The sequence below is a fragment of the Cucurbita pepo genome, chromosome 7 (genome assembly GCF_057944985.1).
Source record: "Cucurbita pepo subsp. pepo isolate OVF chromosome 7, ASM5794498v1, whole genome shotgun sequence".
Classification (NCBI taxonomy): Eukaryota; Viridiplantae; Streptophyta; class Magnoliopsida; order Cucurbitales; family Cucurbitaceae; genus Cucurbita; species Cucurbita pepo.
The window spans coordinates 8,277,668-8,298,015 of record NC_141804.1 but is presented as its reverse complement, the minus strand read 5'-3'; the positions used below and the strand labels follow the sequence as shown (position 1 = coordinate 8,298,015).

Genomic DNA, 20,348 nt, shown 5'->3' with positions numbered 1-20,348 from the left:
TAGTTGGTTATCATGCTAGTCTCACACACTACAGGTCCGGTTGAACGTGGGCTCAGACATTTTTAAAATTATGTTTTTACTTTTTCCTTAACAACGTTTTCAATGTTGATTCGACTTCAAATCATTATTTTGGTTTCTGAGCTTTTCTGGGTGGTGTAGTTGGTTATCACGCTAGTCTCACACACTAGAGGTCCCCAGTTCAAACTTGGGCTCAGACATTTTTAAAATTATGTTTTTACTTTTTCCTGAACAACGTTTTCACTGTTGATTCGAGTTCAAATCATTATTTTAGTTTCTGAGCTTGTCTGGGTGGTGTAGTTAGTTATCACGCTAGTCTCACACACTAGAGGTCCCCAGTTTGAACCTGGGCTCAGACATTTTTAAAATTATGTTTTTACTTTTTCATGAACAACGTTTTCACTGTTGATTCGAGTTCAAATCGTTATTTTGGTTTCTGAGCTTGTCTTGGTGGTGTAGTTGGTTATCACGCTAGTCTCACACACTACAGGTCCCTAGTTTGAACCTGGGCTCAGACATTTTTAAAATTATGTTTTTACTTTTTCCTGAACAACGTTTTCACTGTTGATTCGAGTTCAAATCGTTATTTTGGTTTCTGAGCTTGTCTTGGTGGTGTAGTTGGTTATCATGCTAGTCTCACACACTACAGGTCCCTAGTTTGAACGTGGGCTCAGACATTTTTAAAATTTTGTTTTTACTTTTTCCTTAACAACGTTTTCAATGTTGATTCGACTTCAAATCATTATTTTGGTTTCTGAGCTTTTCTGGGTGCTGTAGTTGGTTATCACGCTAGTCTCACACACTAGAGGTCCCCAGTTCGAACCTGGGCTCAGACATTTTTAAAATTATGTTTTTACTTTTTCCTGAACAACGTTTTCACTGTTGATTCGAGTTCAAATCGTTATTTTGGTTTCTGAGATTGTCTTGGTGGTGTAGTTGGTTATCACGCAAGTCTCACACACTACAGGTCCCTAGTTTGAACCTCGGCTCAGACATTTTTAAAATTATGTTTTTACTTTTTCCTGAACAACGTTTTCACTGTTGATTCGAGTTCAAATCATTATTTTAGTTTCTCAGCTTGTCTGGGTGGTGTAGTTGGTTATCACGCTAGTCTCACACACTAGAGGTCCCCAGTTCGAACCTGGGCTCAGACATTTTTAAAATTATGTTTTTACTTTTTCCTGAACAACGTTTTCACTGTTGATTCGAGTTCAAATCATTATTTTGGTTTTTGAGCTTGTCTGGGTGGTGTAGTTGGTTATCACGCTAGTCTCACACACTAGAGGTCCCCAGTTCGAACCAGGGCTCAGACATTTTTAAAATTATGTTTTTACTTTTTCCTGAACAACGTTTTCACTGTTGATTCGAGTTCAATTCGTTATTTTGGTTTCTGAGCTTGTCTTGGTGGTGTAGTTGGTTATCACGCAAGTCTCACACACTATAGGTCCCTAGTTTGAACCTCGGCTCAGACATTTTTAAAATTATGTTTTTACTTTTTCCTGAACAACGTTTTCACTGTTGATTCGAGTTCAAATCATTATTTTAGTTTCTGAGCTTGTCTGGGTGGTGTAGTTGGTTATCACGCTAGTCTCACACACTAGAGGTCCCCAGTTCGAACCTGGGCTCAGACATTTTTAAAATTATGTTTTTACTTTTTCCTGAACAACGTTTTCACTGTTGATTCGAGTTCAAATCATTATTTTGGTTTCTGAGCTTGTCTGGGTGGTGTAGTTGGTTATCACGCTAGTCTCACACACTAGAGGTCCCTAGTTTGAACCTGGGCTCAGACATTTTTAAAATTATGTTTTTACTTTTTCCTGAACAACGTTTTCACTGTTGATTCGAGTTCAAATCGTTATTTTGGTTTTTGAGCTTGTCTTGGTGGTGTAGTTGGTTATCATGCTAGTCTCACACACTACAGGTCCCTAGTTTGAACGTGGGCTCAGACATTTTTAAAATTATGTTTTTACTTTTTCCTTAACAACGTTTTCAATGTTGATTCGACTTCAAATCATTATTTTGGTTTCTGAGCTTTTCTGGGTGGTGTAGTTGGTTATCACGCTAGTCTCACACACTAGAGGTCCCCAGTTCGAACTTGGGCTCAGACATTTTTAAAATTATGTTTTTACTTTTTCCTGAACAACGTTTTCACTGTTGATTCGAGTTCAAATCGTTATTTCGGTTTCTGAGCTTGTCTTGGTGGTGTAGTTGGTTATCACGCTAGTCTCACACACTACAGGTCCCTAGTTTGAACCTGGGCTCAGACATTTTTAGAATTATGTTTTTACTTTTTCCTGAACAACGTTTTCACTGTTGATTCGAGTTCAAATCGTTATTTTGGTTTCTGAGCTTGTCTAGGTGGTGTAGTTGGTTATCACGCAAGTCTAACACACTATAGGTCCCTAGTTTGAACCTCGGCTGAGACATTTTTAAAATTATGTTTTTACTTTTTCCTGAACAACGTTTTCACTGTTGATTCGAGTTCAAATCATTATTTTGGTTTCTGAGCTTGTCTGGGTGGTGTAGTTGGTTATCACGCTAGTCTCACGCACTAGAGGTCCCCAGCTCAGACATTGGCTCAGACATTTTTAAAATTATGTTTTTACTTTTTCCTGAACAACGTTTTCACTGTTGATTCGAGTTCAAATCATTATTTTGGTTTCTGAGCTTGTCTGGGTGGTGTAGTTGGTTATCACGCTAGTCTCACACACTAGAGGTCCCCAGTTCGAACCTGGGCTCAGACATTTTTAAAATTATGTTTTTACTTTTTCCTGAACAACGTTTTCACTGTTGATTCGAGTTCAAATCGTTATTTTGGTTTCTGAGCTTGTCTAGGTGGTGTAGTTGGTTATCACGCAAGTCTCACAACTACAGGTCCCTAGTTTGAACCTCCGCTCAGACATTTTTAAAAATTATGTTTTTACTTTTTCCTGAACAACGTTTTCACTGTTGATTCGAATTCAAATCATTATTTTGGTTTTTGAGCTTGTCTGGGTGGTGTAGTTGGTTATCACGCTAGTCTCACACACTAGAGGTCCCCAGTTCGAACCTCGGCTCAAACATTTTTAAAATTATGTTTTTACTTTTTCCTGAAAAACGTTTTCACTGTTGATTCGAGTTCAAATCGTTATTTTGGTTTCTGAGCTTGTCTGGGTGGTGTAGTTGGTTATCACGCTTCTCATACACTTGAGGTCCTCATCGTTATTTTGGTTTCTGAGCTTGTCTGGGTGGTGTAGTTGGTTATCACGCTTCTCATACACTAGAGGTCCACATTTCGAACTTGGGCTCAGACATTTTTAAAATTATGTTTTTACTTTTTCCTGAACAACGTTTTCACTGTTGATTCGAGTTCAAATCATTATTTTGGTTTCTGAGCTTGTCTGGGTGGTGTAGTTGGTTATCACGCTAGTATCACACACTAGAGGTCCCCAGTACGAACCTGGGCTCAGACATTTTTAAAATTATGTTTTTACTTTTTCCTGAACAACGTTTTCACTGTTGATTCGAGTTCAAATCGTTATTTTGGTTTCTGAGCTTGTCTTGGTGGTGTAGTTGGTTATCACGCAAGTCTCACACACTACAGGTCCCTAATTTGAACCTCGGCTCAGACATTTTTAAAATTATGTTTTTACTTTTTCCTGAACAACGTTTTCACTGTTGATTCGAGTTCAAATCGTTATTTTGGTTTTTGAGCTTGTCTTGGTGGTGTAGTTGGTTATCACGCAAGTCTCACACACTACAGGTCCCTAGTTTAAACCTCGGCTCAGACATTTTTAAAATTATGTTTTTACTTTTTTCTGAACAACGTTTTCACTGTTGATTCGAGTTCAAATCATTATTTTAGTTTCTGAGCTTGTCTGGGTGGTGTAGTTGGTTATCACGCTAGTCTCACACACTAGAGGTCCCCAGTTCGAACCTGGGCTCAAACATTTTTAAAATTATGTTTTTACTTTTTCCTGATCAACGTTTTCACTGTTGATTCGAGTTCAAATCATTATTTTGGTTTCTGAGCTTGTCTGGGTGGTGTAGTTGGTTATCACGCTAGTCGCACACACTAGAGGTCCCCAGTTCGAACCTGGGCTCAGACATTTTTAAAATTATGTTTTTACTTTTTCCTCAACAACGTTTTCACTGTTGATTCCAGTTCAAATCATTATTTTGGTTTCTGAGCTTTTCTGGGTGGTGTAGTTGGTTATCACGCTAGTCTCACACACTAGAGGTCCCCAGTTCGAACCTGGGCTCAAACATTTTTAAAATTATGTTTTTACTTTTTCCTGAAAAACGTTTTCACTGTTGATTCGAGTTCAAATCGTTATTTTGGTTTCTGAGCTTGTCTTGGTGGTGTAGTTCATTATTTTGGTTTCTGAGCTTGTCTGGGTGGTGTAGTTGGTTATCACGCTTCTCATACACTAGAGGTCCTCATTTCGAACTTGGGCTCAGACATTTTTAAAATTATGTTTTTACTTTTTCCTGAACACAAACATTTTTAAAATTATGTTTTTACTTTTTCCTGAAAAACGTTTTCACTGTTGATTCGAGTTCAAATCGTTATTTTGGTTTCTGAGCTTGTCTTGGTGGTGTAGTTCATTATTTTGGTTTCTGAGCTTGTCTGGGTGGTGTAGTTGGTTATCACGCTTCTCATACACTAGAGGTCCTCATTTCGAACTTGGGCTCAGACATTTTTAAAATTATGTTTTTACTTTTTCCTGAACAACGTTTTCACTGTTGATTCGAGTTCAAATCATTATTTTGGTTTCTGAGCTTGTCTGGTTGGTGTAGTTGATTATCACGCTAGTCTCACACACTAGAGGTCTCCAGTTCAAACCTTGGCTCAGACATTTTTAAAATTATGTTTTTACTTTTTCCTGAACAACGTTTTCACTGTTGATTCGAGTTCAAATCATTATTTTGGTTTCTGAGCTTGTTTGGGTGGTGTAGTTGGTTATCACGCTAGTCTCACACACTAGAGGTCCCCAGTTCGAACCTGGGCTCAGACATTTTTAAAATTATGTTTTTACTTTTTCCTGAAAAACGTTTTCACTTTTGATTCGAGTTCAAATCGTTATTTTGGTTTTTGAGCTTGTCTTGGAGGTGTAGTTGGTTATCACGCAAGTCTCACACACTACAGGTCCCTAGTTTGAACCTCGGCTCAGACATTTTTAAAATTATGTTTTTACTTTTTCCTGAACAACGTTTTCACTGTTGATTCGAGTTCAAATCATTATTTTGGTTTCTGAGCTTGTCTGGGTGGTGTAGTTGGTTATCACGCTAGTCTCACACACTAGAGGTCCCCAGTTCGAACCTGGGCTCAGACATTTTTAAAATTATGTTTTTACTTTTTCCTGAAAAACGTTTTCACTTTTGATTCGAGTTCAAATCGTTATTTTGGTTTTTGAGCTTGTCTTGGTGGTGTAGTTGGTTATCACGCAAGTCTCACACACTACAGGTCCCTAGTTTGAACCTCGGCTCAGACATTTTTAAAATTATGTTTTTACTTTTTCCTGAATAACGTTTTCACTGTTGATTCGAGTTCAAATCGTTATTTTTGTTTTTGAGCTTGTCTTGGTGGTGTAGTTGGTTATCACGCAAGTCTCACACACTACAGGTCCCTAGTTTGAACCTTGGCTCAGACATTTTTAAAATTATGTTTTTACTTTTTCCTGAACAACGTTTTCACTGTTGATTCGAGTTCAAATCATTATTTTAGTTTCTGAGCTTGTCTGGGTGGTGTAGTTGGTTATCACGCTAGTCTCACACACTAGAGGTCCCCAGTTCGAACCTGGGCTCAGACATTTTTAAAATTATGTTTTTACTTTTTCCTGAACAACGTTTTCACTGTTGATTCGAGTTCAAATCGTTATTTTGGTTTCTGAGCTTGTCTTGGTGGTGTAGTTGATATCACGCTAGTCTCACACACTACAGGTCCCTAGTTTGAACCTGGGCTCAGACATTTTTAAAATTATGTTTTTACTTTTTCCTTAACAACGTTTTCACTGTTGATTCGAGTTCAAATCGTTATTTTGGTTTCTGAGCTTGTCTTGGTGGTGTAGTTGGTTATCATGCTAGTCTCACACACTACAGGTCCGGTTGAACGTGGGCTCAGACATTTTTAAAATTATGTTTTTACTTTTTCCTTAACAACGTTTTCAATGTTGATTCGACTTCAAATCATTATTTTGGTTTCTGAGCTTTTCTGGGTGGTGTAGTTGGTTATCACGCTAGTCTCACACACTAGAGGTCCCTAGTTCAAACTTGGGCTCAGACATTTTTAAAATTATGTTTTTACTTTTTCCTGAACAACGTTTTCACTGTTGATTCGAGTTCAAATCGTTATTTTGGTTTCTGAGCTTTTCTTGGTGGTGTAGTTGGTTATCACACTAGTCTCACACACTACAGGTCCCTAGTTTGAACCTGGGCTCAGACATTTTTAAAATTATGTTTTTACTTTTTCCTGAACAACGTTTTCACTGTTGATTCGAGTTCAAATCGTTATTTTGGTTTCTGAGCTTGTCTAGGTGGTGTAGTTGGTTATCACGCAAGTCTAACACACTACAGGTCCCTAGTTTGAACCTCGGCTGAGACATTTTTAAAATTATGTTTTTACTTTTTCCTGAACAACGTTTTCACTGTTGATTCGAGTTCAAATCATTATTTTGGTTTCTGAGCTTGTCTGGGTGGTGTAGTTGGTTATCACGCTAGTCTCACACACTAGAGGTCCCCAGCTCAGACATTTTTAAAATTATGTTTTTACTTTTTCCTGAACAACGTTTTCACTGTTGATTCGAGTTCAAATCCTTATTTTGGTTTCTGAGCTTGTCTGGGTGGTGTAGTTGGTTATCACGCTAGTCTCACACACTAGAGGTCCCCAGTTCGAACCTGGGCTCAGACATCTTTAAAATTATGTTTTTACTTTTTCCTGAACAACGTACATTTTTAAAATTATGTTTTTACTTTTTCCTGAACAACGTTTTCACTGTTGATTCGAGTTCAAATCGTTATTTTGGTTTCTGAGCTTGTCTAGGTGGTGTAGTTGGTTATCACGCAAGTCTCACGCACTACAGGTCCCTAGTTTGAACCTCGGCTCAGACATTTTTAAAATTATGTTTTTACTTTTTCCTGAACAACGTTTTCACTGTTGATTCGAGTTCAAATCATTATTTTTGTTTCTGAGCTTGTCTAGGTGGTGTAGTTGGTTATCACGCTAGTCTCACACACTAGAGGTCCCCAGTTCGAACCTGGGCTCAGACATTTTTAAAATTATGTTTTTACTTTTTCCTGAAAAACGTTTTCACTTTTGATTCGAGTTCAAATCGTTATTTTGGTTTCTGAGCCCTTCTAGGTGGTGTAGTTGGTTATCACGCAAGTCTCACACACTACAGGTCCCTAGTTTGAACCTCGGCTCAGACATTTTTAAAATTATGTTTTTACTTTTTCCTGAACAACGTTTTCACTGTTGATTCGAGTTCAAATCATTATTTTGGTTTCTGAGCTTGTCTGGGTGGTGTAGTTGGTTATCACGCTAGTCTCACACACTAGAGGTCCCCAGTTCGACCCTGGGCTTAGACATTTTTAAAATTATGTTTTTACTTTTTCCTCAAATCGAGTTCAAATCGTTATTTTGGTTTTTGAGCTTGTCTATGTGGTGTAGTTGGTTATCACGCTAGTCTCAGACACTACAGGTCCCCAGTTTGAACCTGGGCTCAGACATTTTTAAAATTATGTTTTTACTTTTTCCTGAACAACGTTTTCACTGTTGATTCGAGTTCAAATCGTTATTTTTGTTTCTGAGCTTGTCTAGGTGGTGTAGTTGGTTATCACGCAAGTCTCACACACTACAGGTCTCTAGTTTGAACCTCGGCTCAGACATTTTTAAAATTATGTTTTTACTTTTTCCTGAACAACGTTTTCACTGTTGATTCGAGTTCAAATCATTATTTTTGTTTCTGAGCTTGTCTAGGTGGTGTAGTTGGTTATCACGCTAGTCTCACACACTAGAGGTCCCCAGTTCGAACCTGGGCTCAAACATTTTTAAAATTATGTTTTTACTTTTTCCTGAACAACGTTTTCACTGTTGATTCGAGTTCAAATCGTTATTTTGGTTTTTGAGCTTGTCTTGGTGGTGTAGTTGGTTATCACGCTAGTCTCACACACTACAGGTCCCTAGTTTGAACCTCGGCTCAGACATTTTTAAAATTATGTTTTTACTTTTTCCTTAACAACGTTTTCACTTTTGATTCGACTTCAAATCATTATTTTGGTTTCTGAGCTTGTCTGGGTGGTGTAGTTGGTTATCACGCTAGTCTCACACACTAGAGGTCCCCAGTTCGAACTTGGGCTCAGACATTTTTAAAATTATGTTTTTACTTTTTCCTGAACAACGTTTTCACTGTTGATTCGAGTTCAAATCGTTATTTTGGTTTCTGAGCTTGTCTATGTGGTGTAGTTGCTTATCACGCTAGTCTCATGGTTTCTGAGCTTGTCTATGTGGTGTAGTTGCTTATCACGCTAGTCTGAGACACTACAGGTCCCTAGTTTGAACCTGGGCTCAGACATTTTTAAAATTATGTTTTTACTTTTTCCTGAACAACGTTTTCACTGTTGATTCGAGTTCAAATCGTTATTTTGGTTTCTGAGCTTGTCTTGGTGGTGTAGTTGGTTATCACGCTAGTCTCACACACTACAGGTCCCTAGTTTGAACCTGGGCTCAGACATTTTTAAAATTATGTTTTTACTTTTTCCTTAACAACGTTTTCACTGTTGATTCGAGTTCAAATCATTATTTTGGTTTCTGAGCTTGTCTGGGTGGTGTAGTTGGTTATCACGCTAGTCTCACACACTAGAGGTCCCCAGTTCGAACCTGGGCTCAGACATTTTTAAAATTATGTTTTTACTTTTTCCTGAAAAACGTTTTCACTTTTGATTCGAGTTCAAATCGTTATTTTGGTTTTTGAGCTTGTCTTGGTGATGTAGTTGGTTATCACGCTAGTCTCACACACTACAGGTCCCTAGTTTGAACCTGGGCTCAGACATTTTTAACAACGTTTTCACTGTTGATTCGAGTTCAAATCGTTATTTTGGTTTTTGAGCTTGTCTTGGTGGTGTAGTTGGTTATCACGCTAGTCTCACACACTACAGGTCCCTAGTTTGAACCTCGGCTCAGACATTTTTAAAATTATGTTTTTACTTTTTCCTTAACAACGTTTTCACTTTTGATTCGACTTCAAATCATTATTTTGGTTTCTGAGCTTGTCTGGGTGGTGTAGTTGGTTATCACGCTAGTCTCACACACTAGAGGTCCCCAGTTCGAACTTGGGCTCAGACATTTTTAAAATTATGTTTTTACTTTTTCCTGAACAACGTTTTCACTGTTGATTCGAGTTCAAATCGTTATTTTGGTTTCTGAGCTTGTCTATGTGGTGTAGTTGCTTATCACGCTAGTCTCATGGTTTCTGAGCTTGTCTATGTGGTGTAGTTGCTTATCACGCTAGTCTGAGACACTACAGGTCCCTAGTTTGAACCTGGGCTCAGACATTTTTAAAATTATGTTTTTACTTTTTCCTGAACAACGTTTTCACTGTTGATTCGAGTTCAAATCGTTATTTTGGTTTCTGAGCTTGTCTTGGTGGTGTAGTTGGTTATCACGCTAGTCTCACACACTACAGGTCCCTAGTTTGAACCTGGGCTCAGACATTTTTAAAATTATGTTTTTACTTTTTCCTTAACAACGTTTTCACTGTTGATTCGAGTTCAAATCATTATTTTGGTTTCTGAGCTTGTCTGGGTGGTGTAGTTGGTTATCACGCTAGTCTCACACACTAGAGGTCCCCAGTTCGAACCTGGGCTCAGACATTTTTAAAATTATGTTTTTACTTTTTCCTGAAAAACGTTTTCACTTTTGATTCGAGTTCAAATCGTTATTTTGGTTTTTGAGCTTGTCTTGGTGATGTAGTTGGTTATCACGCTAGTCTCACACACTACAGGTCCCTAGTTTGAACCTGGGCTCAGACATTTTTAACAACGTTTTCACTGTTGATTCGAGTTCAAATCGTTATTTTGGTTTTTGAGCTTGTCTTGGTGGTGTAGTTGGTTATCACGCTAGTCTCACACACTACAGGTCCCTAGTTTGAACCTCGGCTCAGACATTTTTAAAATTATGTTTTTACTTTTTCCTTAACAACGTTTTCACTTTTGATTCGACTTCAAATCATTATTTTGGTTTCTGAGCTTGTCTGGGTGGTGTAGTTGGTTATCACGCTAGTCTCACACACTAGAGGTCCCCAGTTCGAACTTGGGCTCAGACATTTTTAAAATTATGTTTTTACTTTTTCCTGAACAACGTTTTCACTGTTGATTCGAGTTCAAATCGTTATTTTGGTTTCTGAGCTTGTCTATGTGGTGTAGTTGCTTATCACGCTAGTCTCATGGTTTCTGAGCTTGTCTATGTGGTGTAGTTGCTTATCACGCTAGTCTGAGACACTACAGGTCCCTAGTTTGAACCTGGGCTCAGACATTTTTAAAATTATGTTTTTACTTTTTCCTCAACAACGTTTTCACTGTTGATTCCAGTTCAAATCATTATTTTGGTTTCTGAGCTTGTCTTGGTGGTGTAGTTGGTTATCACGCTAGTCTCACACACTACAGGTCCCTAGTTTGAACCTCGGCTCAGACATTTTTAAAATTATGTTTTTACTTTTTCCTTAACAACGTTTTCACTGTTGATTCGAGTTCAAATCATTATTTTGGTTTTTGAGCTTGTCTGGGTGGTGTAGTTGGTTATCACGCTAGTCTCACACACTAGAGGTCCCCAGTTCGAACTTGGGCTCAGACATTTTTAAAATTATGTTTTTACTTTTTCCTGAACAACGTTTTCACTGTTGATTCGAGTTCAAATCGTTATTTTGGTTTCTGAGCTTGTCTTGGTTGTGTAGTTGGTTATCACGCTAGTCTCACACATTACAGGTCCCTTGTTTGAACCTGGGCTCAAACATTTTTAAAATTATGTTTTTACTTTTTCCTGAACAACGTTTTCACTGTTGATTCGAGTTCAAATCGTTATTTTGGTTTCTGAGCTTGTCTAGGTGGTGTAGTTGGTTATCACGCAAGTCTCACACACTATAGGTCCCTAGTTTGAACCTCGGCTCAGACATTTTTAAAATTATGTTTTTACTTTTTCCTTAACAACGTTTTCACTGTTGATTCGAGTTCAAATCATTATTTTGGTTTTTGAGCTTGTCTGGGTGGTGTAGTTGGTTATCACGCTAGTCTCACACACTAGAGGTCCCCTTGAACCTCGGCTCAGACATTTTTAAAATTTTGTTTTTACTTTTTCCTTAACAACGTTTTCACTGTTGATTCGTGTTCAAATCGTTATTTTAGTTTCTTAGCTTGTCTTGGTGGTGTAGTTGTTTATCATGCTAGTCTCACACACTAGATGTCCCTAGTTCGAACCTGGGCTCAAACATTTTTAAAATTATGTTTTTACTTTTTCCTGAACAACGTTTTCACTGTTGATTCGAGTTCAAATCATTATTTTGGTTTCTGAGCTTGTCTGGGTGGTGTAGTTGGTTATCACGCTAGTCTCACACACTAGAGGTCCCCAGTTCGAATCTGGGCTCAGACATTTTTAAAATTATGTTTTTACTTTTTCCTGAACAACGTTTTCACTGTTGATTCGACTTCAAATCATTATTTTGGTTTCTGAGCTTGTCTGGGAGGTGTAGTTGGTTATCACGCTAGTCTCACACACTACAGGTCCCCAGTTCGAACCTGGGCTCAGACATTTTTAAAATTATGTTTTTACTTTTTCCTGAACAACGTTTTCACTGTTGATTCGAGTTCAAATCGTTATTTTGGTTTCTGAGCTTGTCTAGGTGGTGTAGTTGGTTATCACGCTAGTCTCACACACTACAGGTCCCTAGTTTGAACCTTGGCTCAGACAAACAACGTTTTCACCTGAACAATGTTTTCACCGTTGATTCGAGTTCAATCTGAAATATAAGTCTTGATTCGAGTTGTTGTACTTTTTGAAATCTCATTTTGTCGGGTGGTGTAACTAATCTCACACATGAGAGGTCTCAGTGTTGATTCGAGTTCAAAGCATGTTGAAATCTCACCTTAAGTGGGTGGTGTAATTGGTTATCATGCTTGTCTTATGATAACTCTCTAAAATTTGAGTCATATCAAGTCTTTTTGTAGTTAATATTGCACTCTTATTCACCATTTACTCATTTATTACCCCATTTATTCTACTTAGTGAGCATGAAATCGTTTATTGCGGTTCAACATGAAAAAAAAACATGATTGGACATAAATCGATCTTAATTGTATATTTAATTGAGTTATGTGTATGATTTGACATAAATCGATCTTAATTGTATATTTAATTGAATTGTGTATGACTTGACATAAATCATATTTAATTGAGTTATGTGGTAAAATTTCAGACATTTATGTTAAACCACGTGCGAGTAGCAAATTTGGAAACAAATGGGGGATGACATGAAAATTTTAAATCCACAGTCTAGGTGGGTCATTGACTACACAATGAGGAACATCCCATGTGGACTACTTATTCCTTTCCCGCCTTGAAGGGGAACTCATACTCAATATAAAAAGAAAATGAAGACCAAGGAGAGGGGAGCCACACTTTGGGTAAAAAAAAATCGAAGTACACAGCACAGTGAACTGCTGTGAAACTAGAGAAGGAGAAGAAAACCCGAATCCAGCATCTGTTGACAGCAGAAGGAAAAGGAGACCAACAAGGATTGATTAGGACAAAGAGGTGAATGTGAAACTCAAGAGAAGGGAACTTCCATTAACGAATGGCAACAAACCGGGATAACTCTCTATTTCCTTATTCTCTTTCCCTATTCCATCAATTTTACATGATGAAGATGCGGATTCCTTTGTTTAATTCAATTTGTATGGAGAACTAAACTTAATAGGGGAGGCGAGAGAGTTTTATTGTTTAAGTACGTTGACGGTATGATTTTAGTTTATTAAAAAATTATTGTTAATGATTTACATGTATGTTTAATTAACTACTTTAGATACATAGTTGTTCTCTTATTCGGGAGAAGAGAGGGAGCAATGAAATCCTCTTAAATACTCTAGTTCAGCAAGGAGACTTGAACGGTAATAGAAGGGTTAGGAATAATTCTTCTCCGATAGTTTTGTTAATAGAAATTACAACGATTATGGAATCATTCATGACCCCCGGAAGTGGGCTTGAGAATCTATTAAAAGGAACTAAAATCTACCACAAAACTCAACAACTTATCTATTTAATCTCTCTTAGCCGAACCTTCCTCCTTATAGTTGATTTTCTCATCATTTTCTGTTTTTCGACAGCAGTGGCACTCTGTTTTAGTTTTGTTTAAATAGTTAAAATCTCCAAAACTCGTTTGAATGTTACCCAAAAACTCACTTAATTTCCACGATAAAATTAACAAAAAGATAGGTTCCCTGTGGAATCGATAATTACTTGACGCAATCATCTTACACACTAGAGGGTCTGCAGTTCAAACTCAATCTCAGACCTGTTTTAAAATTATGCATGTTTTTTCCTTTTCCTTACCATAGATCAAGCACCGTTAATGAAAAGTTTATTGGAAATATGAAGTTTTGCGACAGGTCAATTGCGATCCCTGGGATTAAGTTTTCTTAGTACCGAGACAACGGAGCAATCAACCACATGTGTCTAAAGATCGAGCAAAGTTCAAGGAAGTTGATAAGAAACTCATTTGAAATATGAAGTTTCGCAACCGATCAATTGTGATGACCCAGAGATTAAGATTTTAGAGTTTGATCATTGTGTTGAAAATCACGAGGACCATTGATACAAATTTTGAGGTATGCGGTGATCTGGACGATGTTGATGGCAAAATTGACGAAAGTAACATTCAACGATTTTCATCATCTACCATCTTCTTAAGGAAATGGAGGTACTACAATTATGAACGGAAAATTGTCAAGTTCGCAAGCAACTCGAGCCCTGAGAGTAAGGATGCTAACGTTTGATAGGTTTTATCCACAACAATAAAAAGAATTAAAAAGCATAGTGCTAAAACGTAATAGAAAATGACCTACAAAACAAGAAACGCTAGAAATCGAGATAGTAACGAACAAATACCGTTAGTCGAAGTCTCGAATTTGACCGAGTTTCTATATGACTAGATGAGTGGCTACAATTAGTTGCTAGCCTAAGATAGGCTGTTCTACATATAAATACAGAATCACTTCCAGTGATTTTGGAAGTCACTGTAAATCTGTAAATGGAGAACAAGGACAAAGTTCTCCTCTACCATGCTACTTCCTACACTACTATACATTCTAATGATTTACCTCATCTCTTCGAAAATACTACGAGTATCAACATCGACATCGAAGCCATAACCTTGAACCCCGAGGTTTCCCAAAACTTTAGTTTTTCGGATTCGGTAGTAGAACTAGCTCCACCTTGCTTTCCTGCCAACTGATCTCGAAGTTCCTTTATGGCTTTCTCCCGTCGCTCTCCAATCTGTTACGAACCAAATGCAGGTTAGTTTCATCTATAAGACCAACTCGTACATTATTTTTGTATGAGGTTAGTAAGGAAGCCAGTTTTTCAATATTGGTTTTATGGTCTAGGCTACTGTAACAGCTCAAGCCCCACCATTAGTAGATATTGTCCGTTTTGACCCATTACGTATCACCGTCAGCCTCACGGTTTTAAAACGCGTCTACTAAAGATAGGTTTCTACACCTTTATAAGGAAAGTTTCGTTCCCCTCTCCAACCAATGTGGGATCTCACAATCCGCCCCCCTTGGGGGCCCAACATCCTCGCTGGCACATTGCTCGATGTCTGGCTCTGATACCATTTGTAACATCTCAAGCCCACTGCTAGCAAATATTGTCCGCTCTTGCCCATTACGTATCACCATCAGCCTCACATTTAAAACGTGTCTACAAGGGAGATGTTTCCACACCCTTATAAGGAAAGTTTCATTCCCCTCTCCAACCAACGTGGGATCTCACACCCATGATAGGTGGTCCAAAAACAATATCCCACCGAGCCAACGAATTAAGTCTTATCTACACTAAAGCTAATAAACCGCCCAATTCTAAACAAATCAAAGTGTTTACCCTTTGAAGTTTTCGTGTTTGAGTGCGAGCTTCTTGTAGACAGAACTCCAGCTTCAACACCCTCTTCTTCAGTTCTTGGTCAGCTCGTCGTTGTTTCTCTAACTGTCGATAAGAACATCAAAATGCATAAACGAACATGAAAACAATACGAGAAAGTACACTATATGCAGTCGAGCCAAAGAAGTTTACATACTTGTGATTCCAACTCCTTGGTTTTCAGCTTCCAGTGAGCAGTCATTGTCTTGATTTCATTTCTTAATCTTGCTATCTCTTCGTCTTTTGCAATCAACAGCCTATTGATCTTCACAACATTCTTGGGAGAAACCTCATCTAATATCTTCCTCAATTCACAATCCTTACTCACACCAGATTTGGCTAGAGCTTCCATTATCTCATGCTCAACTCTCAACACTTCATCTTTCAGTTGCTTCTGAGATGATTCCCTTGCCACAAGATCTTTCTGTAGATCGTCGAGTTGTTCTCCCAACCTTTTTACACGATCTTCGTGCTCTTTTAAAGAAGTGTTCTTTTCGTCTAGTTCCTTCAAAAGCGCTAAACACTGGTTCTGTGCTGATTGAGCTGAGGCAGCACTTGCATCAGCTGTTGCTTGAGTGGCGGCGAGCTGTAGTCTCAGTCCATCCAACTCTTGAAGGTACTGCATTGAACAACATGTCGGTAACACTCATCGATAATGTACGTCGATAACACCTTAACGAATTTAAATAAGCCAATCCTATGAAGGTAATAGAGAAGTGGTATATTAATTACAAAAAGTAGGGAGGAATTATAAACCAGATAGCTCAAGAAAAGGAAGGCAGTGTTTGGTTGTTTGCTACAATTCTTATTCAGGTAAAGACACGAGCAAAGTCTACATGTAACATGTAACAGTCTCGGCTTGCAGATATTGTCTTCTTTGGGCTTTCCCTTTCGGGCTTCCCCTCGAAGTTTTAAAACGTGTTTGCTAGGGAGAGGTTTCCACACCCTTATAAAGAATGTTTCGTTCCCCTCTCCAACCGATGTGGAATCTCACAATCCACCCCCCTTCGGGACCCAGCTTCCTCCCTGGCAATCATTCCCCTCTCCAATCGATGTGGGATCTCATAACCCACCTCCCTTTAGGGCTCAGCGTCCTCACTGGCACACTGCCCGGTATCTGGCTCTAATACCATTTGTAACAACCCAAGCCCACCACTAGCAGATATTGTCCTCTTTGGGTTTTCCCCTCAAGGTTTTTTAAACGTGTGGTCTCCACACCCTTATAAACAATATTTTGTTCCCCTCTCCAACCAATGTGGAATCTCACAATCCACCCCCCTTCAAAACCCAACATCCTCGCTGGCACTCGTTCCCCTCTTCAATCGATGTGGGATCTCACAATCCACCCCCCTTCAGGGCTCAACGTCCTTGCTGGCACACTACCCAGTGTCCGGCCCTCATACCATTTGTAACATCCCAAGCCCACCACTAGCAAATATTGTCCTCTTTAGACTTTCCCTTTCGGGCTTCCCCTCAAGGTTTTTAAAACGCATCTGCTAGGGAGAGGTTTCCACATCCTTATAAAGAATATTTCGTTCCCTTCTCCAACCGATGTGGAATCTCATAATTCACCCCCCTTCAGGCCCCAACTTCCTCACTAGCACTCGTTCTCTTCTTTTCAATCGATGTGGGATCTCACAATCCACCCCCCTTCAGGACTCAGCATCCTTGCTGGCACACTGCCCGATGTCTAGCCCTAATACCATTTGTAATAGTCAAAACTCACCGCTAGCAGCTAAAAAAAGTAACCAAATTGTACTTTCCCAACTTTCTTCCAACTAAAGAAGAAAGGAGGAAAACAAAGAGGGCAAAAGAAAAAGGCATTGAGGGAGGTGAGGCTTAGATGCTTGACCTTTTGGGCACTTTATTGCTCCAAACTGACCCATAAAGAGAAAAGTACAGCAATCACAACCAGAATATGATAGCCAAAAGCATCAATAAACAATACAACTTCAAAGGATCTAAGCAGGCCCCAGTTCATTACTTAATGAAAAGTTCTATAAGAAACAGATTTGGGATTCAAACCTTGGTGGCTGTACTTGCAGAAGTCTTGAGTTGTTCATCCTTCTCATCCAGTTCCACATGCAATCTCCCAATTTCTCGTTCCATAATCATAGTCTTAGCCTCTGCTTCCTGAAAAAACACCTCAAAACATCACTCAAACTCAAAATCCCATCAAACCCACAAGAAAAAAACGCCTAAAACGAGGTTTATTGAGTCAAAAGCTTCAAAGAAAACACCCAAAATCACATACCTGCCTTGTTTGAGCCTCTTTAACAAACGATTCTTCTTGAGAAGAAAGGCGATTACGAGCCTCCTTTAACTCCGCCGCCAACGACACAACATTTCTCCTAAAACTCTGTTTCTTCTCATTCAAATCCTTCAGCAATGGATCAACCTCAAGAACAGACATGGGTAGAACAACAACACTTGGATCCAAGAAATTAGCCTCAAGCTATTTCTATACAAGTTCATCCAAGGAATTTTGTAAGACCCGCAATAAATGGTCTCACGAGGATGCTATGTGAAACCTAAAGTGATGCATCTGCATGTGGGAGAGGGCAGTTGCGTGCATTTAATAATATAGGTCGACGAATAGAGAATAAAGAAATAAATGATTGAAACTCGTAAATTACAACACGTTTGACGAAATTTCATTCAAATTTTCAACAGATCTTTAAAACCCATATGGATTTACATCGTAGAAGACAAACCCAGAATTTTCTCGGGAAAATTCGGCTCAAGAAATCAGTCAAACGACAAGGGAAAATGAACATCCATAACCCCACAATGACTTTTCTCCCCTAAAAAACAAAACCCATATCAGAACTTACAGATAAAAACAGATAGCGGCGGGCTGTTCATCTTCTTCATCTTCTTCATCTTCATTTGTGTAGCAGAATTAAGGATTAGGGTAATGATCCGTTCGCCATTTTTTAATTTCTTGACGAGCAGTGGAGGAGTGAATTACGGAAACCCATTTGATTTGATGGAGGGATTTGAAATTTGGTTTTTGTCAGTATTGGAGTTTGAATCGAGTAGCGGACAGAAGAGGGCGACAGCAAAGGAACGGGGTGGATTTAGGTTCGGTTCTGAAGATTCCCGAGCCTTGGGTTTGGGGGAAAAGGACGAATTACGAAGCTGAGATTTGTGTGGTTTGTGAGTTTGATTCGAGTGGGGAAGCGCGGCAAAATTCCAAACCAAAGTTTTGGCTCTCATGGCTACACGCCATGCTACACCCTTAGATTGGTTTGATTTTAGGTGGGTCGTTTGAGTTGATCGGGTTTGAAAAAATTTCTAATACTACGACAACGTATATTCATTTTGTTCGTACCATAGTTTTAATGAATTGTTCGATAACAATGATGAATCTCTTGTACAATGAATGAAATCATTCGTACTTTTGTAGTAGCGCTGATGGAGTGGAAACAGGAATGTTCTTCCATCGTTGTTCATATAAAAAAATTTTATTTACTTTTGTAGAGATTATTCCGTGGATTTATTCAATTTTTGTATATTTTTTTTGTTCATACCAAGAATTTTCTGGAACTTAGAATGTTTCTTTTTGCCCGAATAGTTACATACTGCTAAACCGTTGTTGTTGTCGTCTTTACTTGCATGCTATATAACATCGTTTTCAATCTCTTACTAAATCTTGTTTTCAAACTCTCTCGAAAATATTTCTGCCCCGTTTTCTAAAACTTTTTCTTAAATGGTGACTAGAGGCTCGATACGTTCCATGGTTGTAGACAACGCGCAAACAAATTAGTTAACTCAAAAATAAGTGTCAGACAATCGCAAGTCCCAAAAATAGAAATTATCCGCTAAAAAAAGATTTAGCTTCAATATAAATTCTATTAATAAATTAAAATATTATAATAAATTCAATAATAAATGAAGGCAACCTCATTTCGAAAATTAAAAATATATATATTTTAGTATTATTTAATTATTTAATTATTTTTGTATTATTCCTTCCTCTTATTTATTTATTTTATGTTTATTATTGTTTTTTCAATAACCCTTTTAATTTATTTTATTTTTCAATTATTTGTGTGGTTTTGGATCTTTTTCGCTATTTTTTTTTTATTGATAAAAAAATAAGATTTTTATTTATCAATTATTTTTAAATGGTTTATAAAAGAGTAGTGAAATAAATAAATTATATTTATTTTTTAAAATATGGTATTTATAATTAATATTTCGAGTTCTATAACATTTCTCATGCAACACCAAACAAAGTTGTTTGATTGTTGGACATTTTCTTCTCGTCTATCATAAATAAAACTTTTAACCAAACCGTCCAAAAAAAAATGTGTTTTTCTTATTTTAAAACCTTAGACTTTTGATAAATTTGCTCGTTTTTCTAATATTTTTATATATCGTCGTTTACTAAATATTATATTTAAAGTCAATGCAATTAATAGAAGGATCGAAAAGAACATGGTTATGATTTGAACGCGAAGAAATTATGTAAAAAAAATCTTTTTTTAGTGCAACGGTGGAGTATGGAAATTTGTAACTTCAACTACAAGAAAAGAGTATATGTTCACTTTTGCGTCGTGCGGGAGATTATCATCAGAAAGTTCACCTTATTTTCGTTAACATGAACTAAGCTAAGTACAAAAAATGTCTAGAAAGCATAGTTGCACGGAAATTGTGCATTAGTGGAAAGTCAAATGAATGCCTTATGCAATCGAATATGAAAGGGGTTCTGACTACTTTTTGGGTTGTAGTTGCTCCATAGCAATTTTCGCGATGAACCCACAAATGTCTGTATTTTTTAGTTCTATCTAGGTAGAAGGGAGCTTGACTGCAAGACCCACCCGTTGAGCTGACGCGCCCCTGACCTATCTTGATTATGGTCAAACAAACAAAACCTATAAAAAAAAAAATGGAGCGTTTTTATGTTATATAGACTTGTATCTTGAGAGTGAAAAAAATCATCCCATCGGAGCATGTGAACTCGAGGTGGGGGCTCAATCTCGAAGAAAATGAAGAAAGAGGAGCTCAATCACCTTCTTTGTGCGTCTTTCTCGTGGCGAGAACAGAACAGGAAAGACCCGGTCGACCCGCCCCTGGTTGAGCTCAACATTCAATCTAAACCTTTTTTTTTTTTTTTTTTTTTTTTTTTTTTTTTTATGTTCAAAATCCCAAGAAGATCTCATAC

At 37.9% G+C, this 20,348-nt stretch overlaps 1 protein-coding gene and 18 non-coding genes across 20 annotated transcripts; 18 read left to right on the top strand and 1 right to left on the bottom strand.

Annotated features, from left to right (window-relative positions):
- Window positions 1-1,098: 1,098 nt before the first annotated feature.
- Window positions 1,099-1,172, top strand: TRNAV-CAC (transfer RNA valine (anticodon CAC)). The gene has a single exon. It is a non-coding gene; the product is annotated as a tRNA-Val (tRNA).
- A 403-nt stretch (window positions 1,173-1,575) lies between these two features.
- Window positions 1,576-1,649, top strand: TRNAV-CAC (transfer RNA valine (anticodon CAC)). Its single transcript has one exon. It is a non-coding gene; the product is annotated as a tRNA-Val (tRNA).
- Window positions 1,650-1,734: 85 nt separating this feature from the next.
- Window positions 1,735-1,808, top strand: TRNAV-CAC (transfer RNA valine (anticodon CAC)). The gene has a single exon. It is a non-coding gene; the product is annotated as a tRNA-Val (tRNA).
- An 880-nt stretch (window positions 1,809-2,688) lies between these two features.
- Window positions 2,689-2,762, top strand: TRNAV-CAC (transfer RNA valine (anticodon CAC)). Its single transcript has one exon. It is a non-coding gene; the product is annotated as a tRNA-Val (tRNA).
- Window positions 2,763-3,873: 1,111 nt separating this feature from the next.
- TRNAV-CAC (transfer RNA valine (anticodon CAC)) lies at window positions 3,874-3,947 on the top strand. The gene has a single exon. It is a non-coding gene; the product is annotated as a tRNA-Val (tRNA).
- Window positions 3,948-4,941: 994 nt separating this feature from the next.
- On the top strand, window positions 4,942-5,015 carry TRNAV-CAC (transfer RNA valine (anticodon CAC)). The gene has a single exon. It is a non-coding gene; the product is annotated as a tRNA-Val (tRNA).
- A 244-nt stretch (window positions 5,016-5,259) lies between these two features.
- Window positions 5,260-5,333, top strand: TRNAV-CAC (transfer RNA valine (anticodon CAC)). Its single transcript has one exon. It is a non-coding gene; the product is annotated as a tRNA-Val (tRNA).
- A 403-nt stretch (window positions 5,334-5,736) lies between these two features.
- TRNAV-CAC (transfer RNA valine (anticodon CAC)) lies at window positions 5,737-5,810 on the top strand. Its single transcript has one exon. It is a non-coding gene; the product is annotated as a tRNA-Val (tRNA).
- Window positions 5,811-6,833: 1,023 nt separating this feature from the next.
- Window positions 6,834-6,907, top strand: TRNAV-CAC (transfer RNA valine (anticodon CAC)). Its single transcript has one exon. It is a non-coding gene; the product is annotated as a tRNA-Val (tRNA).
- A 285-nt stretch (window positions 6,908-7,192) lies between these two features.
- Window positions 7,193-7,266, top strand: TRNAV-CAC (transfer RNA valine (anticodon CAC)). The gene has a single exon. It is a non-coding gene; the product is annotated as a tRNA-Val (tRNA).
- Window positions 7,267-7,510: 244 nt separating this feature from the next.
- On the top strand, window positions 7,511-7,584 carry TRNAV-CAC (transfer RNA valine (anticodon CAC)). Its single transcript has one exon. It is a non-coding gene; the product is annotated as a tRNA-Val (tRNA).
- Window positions 7,585-7,651: 67 nt separating this feature from the next.
- TRNAL-CAG (transfer RNA leucine (anticodon CAG)) lies at window positions 7,652-7,725 on the top strand. The gene has a single exon. It is a non-coding gene; the product is annotated as a tRNA-Leu (tRNA).
- Window positions 7,726-8,814: 1,089 nt separating this feature from the next.
- Window positions 8,815-8,888, top strand: TRNAV-CAC (transfer RNA valine (anticodon CAC)). The gene has a single exon. It is a non-coding gene; the product is annotated as a tRNA-Val (tRNA).
- Window positions 8,889-9,266: 378 nt separating this feature from the next.
- TRNAV-CAC (transfer RNA valine (anticodon CAC)) lies at window positions 9,267-9,340 on the top strand. Its single transcript has one exon. It is a non-coding gene; the product is annotated as a tRNA-Val (tRNA).
- A 453-nt stretch (window positions 9,341-9,793) lies between these two features.
- On the top strand, window positions 9,794-9,867 carry TRNAV-CAC (transfer RNA valine (anticodon CAC)). Its single transcript has one exon. It is a non-coding gene; the product is annotated as a tRNA-Val (tRNA).
- A 378-nt stretch (window positions 9,868-10,245) lies between these two features.
- TRNAV-CAC (transfer RNA valine (anticodon CAC)) lies at window positions 10,246-10,319 on the top strand. The gene has a single exon. It is a non-coding gene; the product is annotated as a tRNA-Val (tRNA).
- Window positions 10,320-10,772: 453 nt separating this feature from the next.
- TRNAV-CAC (transfer RNA valine (anticodon CAC)) lies at window positions 10,773-10,846 on the top strand. Its single transcript has one exon. It is a non-coding gene; the product is annotated as a tRNA-Val (tRNA).
- Window positions 10,847-11,564: 718 nt separating this feature from the next.
- Window positions 11,565-11,638, top strand: TRNAV-CAC (transfer RNA valine (anticodon CAC)). Its single transcript has one exon. It is a non-coding gene; the product is annotated as a tRNA-Val (tRNA).
- Window positions 11,639-14,098: 2,460 nt separating this feature from the next.
- Window positions 14,099-18,217, bottom strand: LOC111799133 (nuclear envelope-associated protein 2). Of its 2 annotated transcripts, XM_023682544.2 has the most exons (6): window positions 18,013-18,217; window positions 17,433-17,723; window positions 17,204-17,311; window positions 15,336-15,797; window positions 15,143-15,244; window positions 14,099-14,536 (listed from the first exon to the last, which is right to left on the bottom strand). In XM_023682544.2, the coding sequence occupies exons 2-6, from the start codon at window positions 17,589-17,591 to the stop codon at window positions 14,363-14,365; spliced, it is 1,005 nt and encodes a 334-aa protein (XP_023538312.1). In that variant the 5' UTR covers window positions 17,592-17,723; window positions 18,013-18,217; the 3' UTR covers window positions 14,099-14,362. The 2 variants fall into 2 exon arrangements, with proteins under 2 accessions (XP_023538312.1, XP_086981227.1); XM_087125101.1 differs by lacking the exon at window positions 18,013-18,217 and having other exon boundaries at window positions 17,204-17,307; window positions 17,433-17,573.
- Window positions 18,218-20,348: the final 2,131 nt, after the last annotated feature.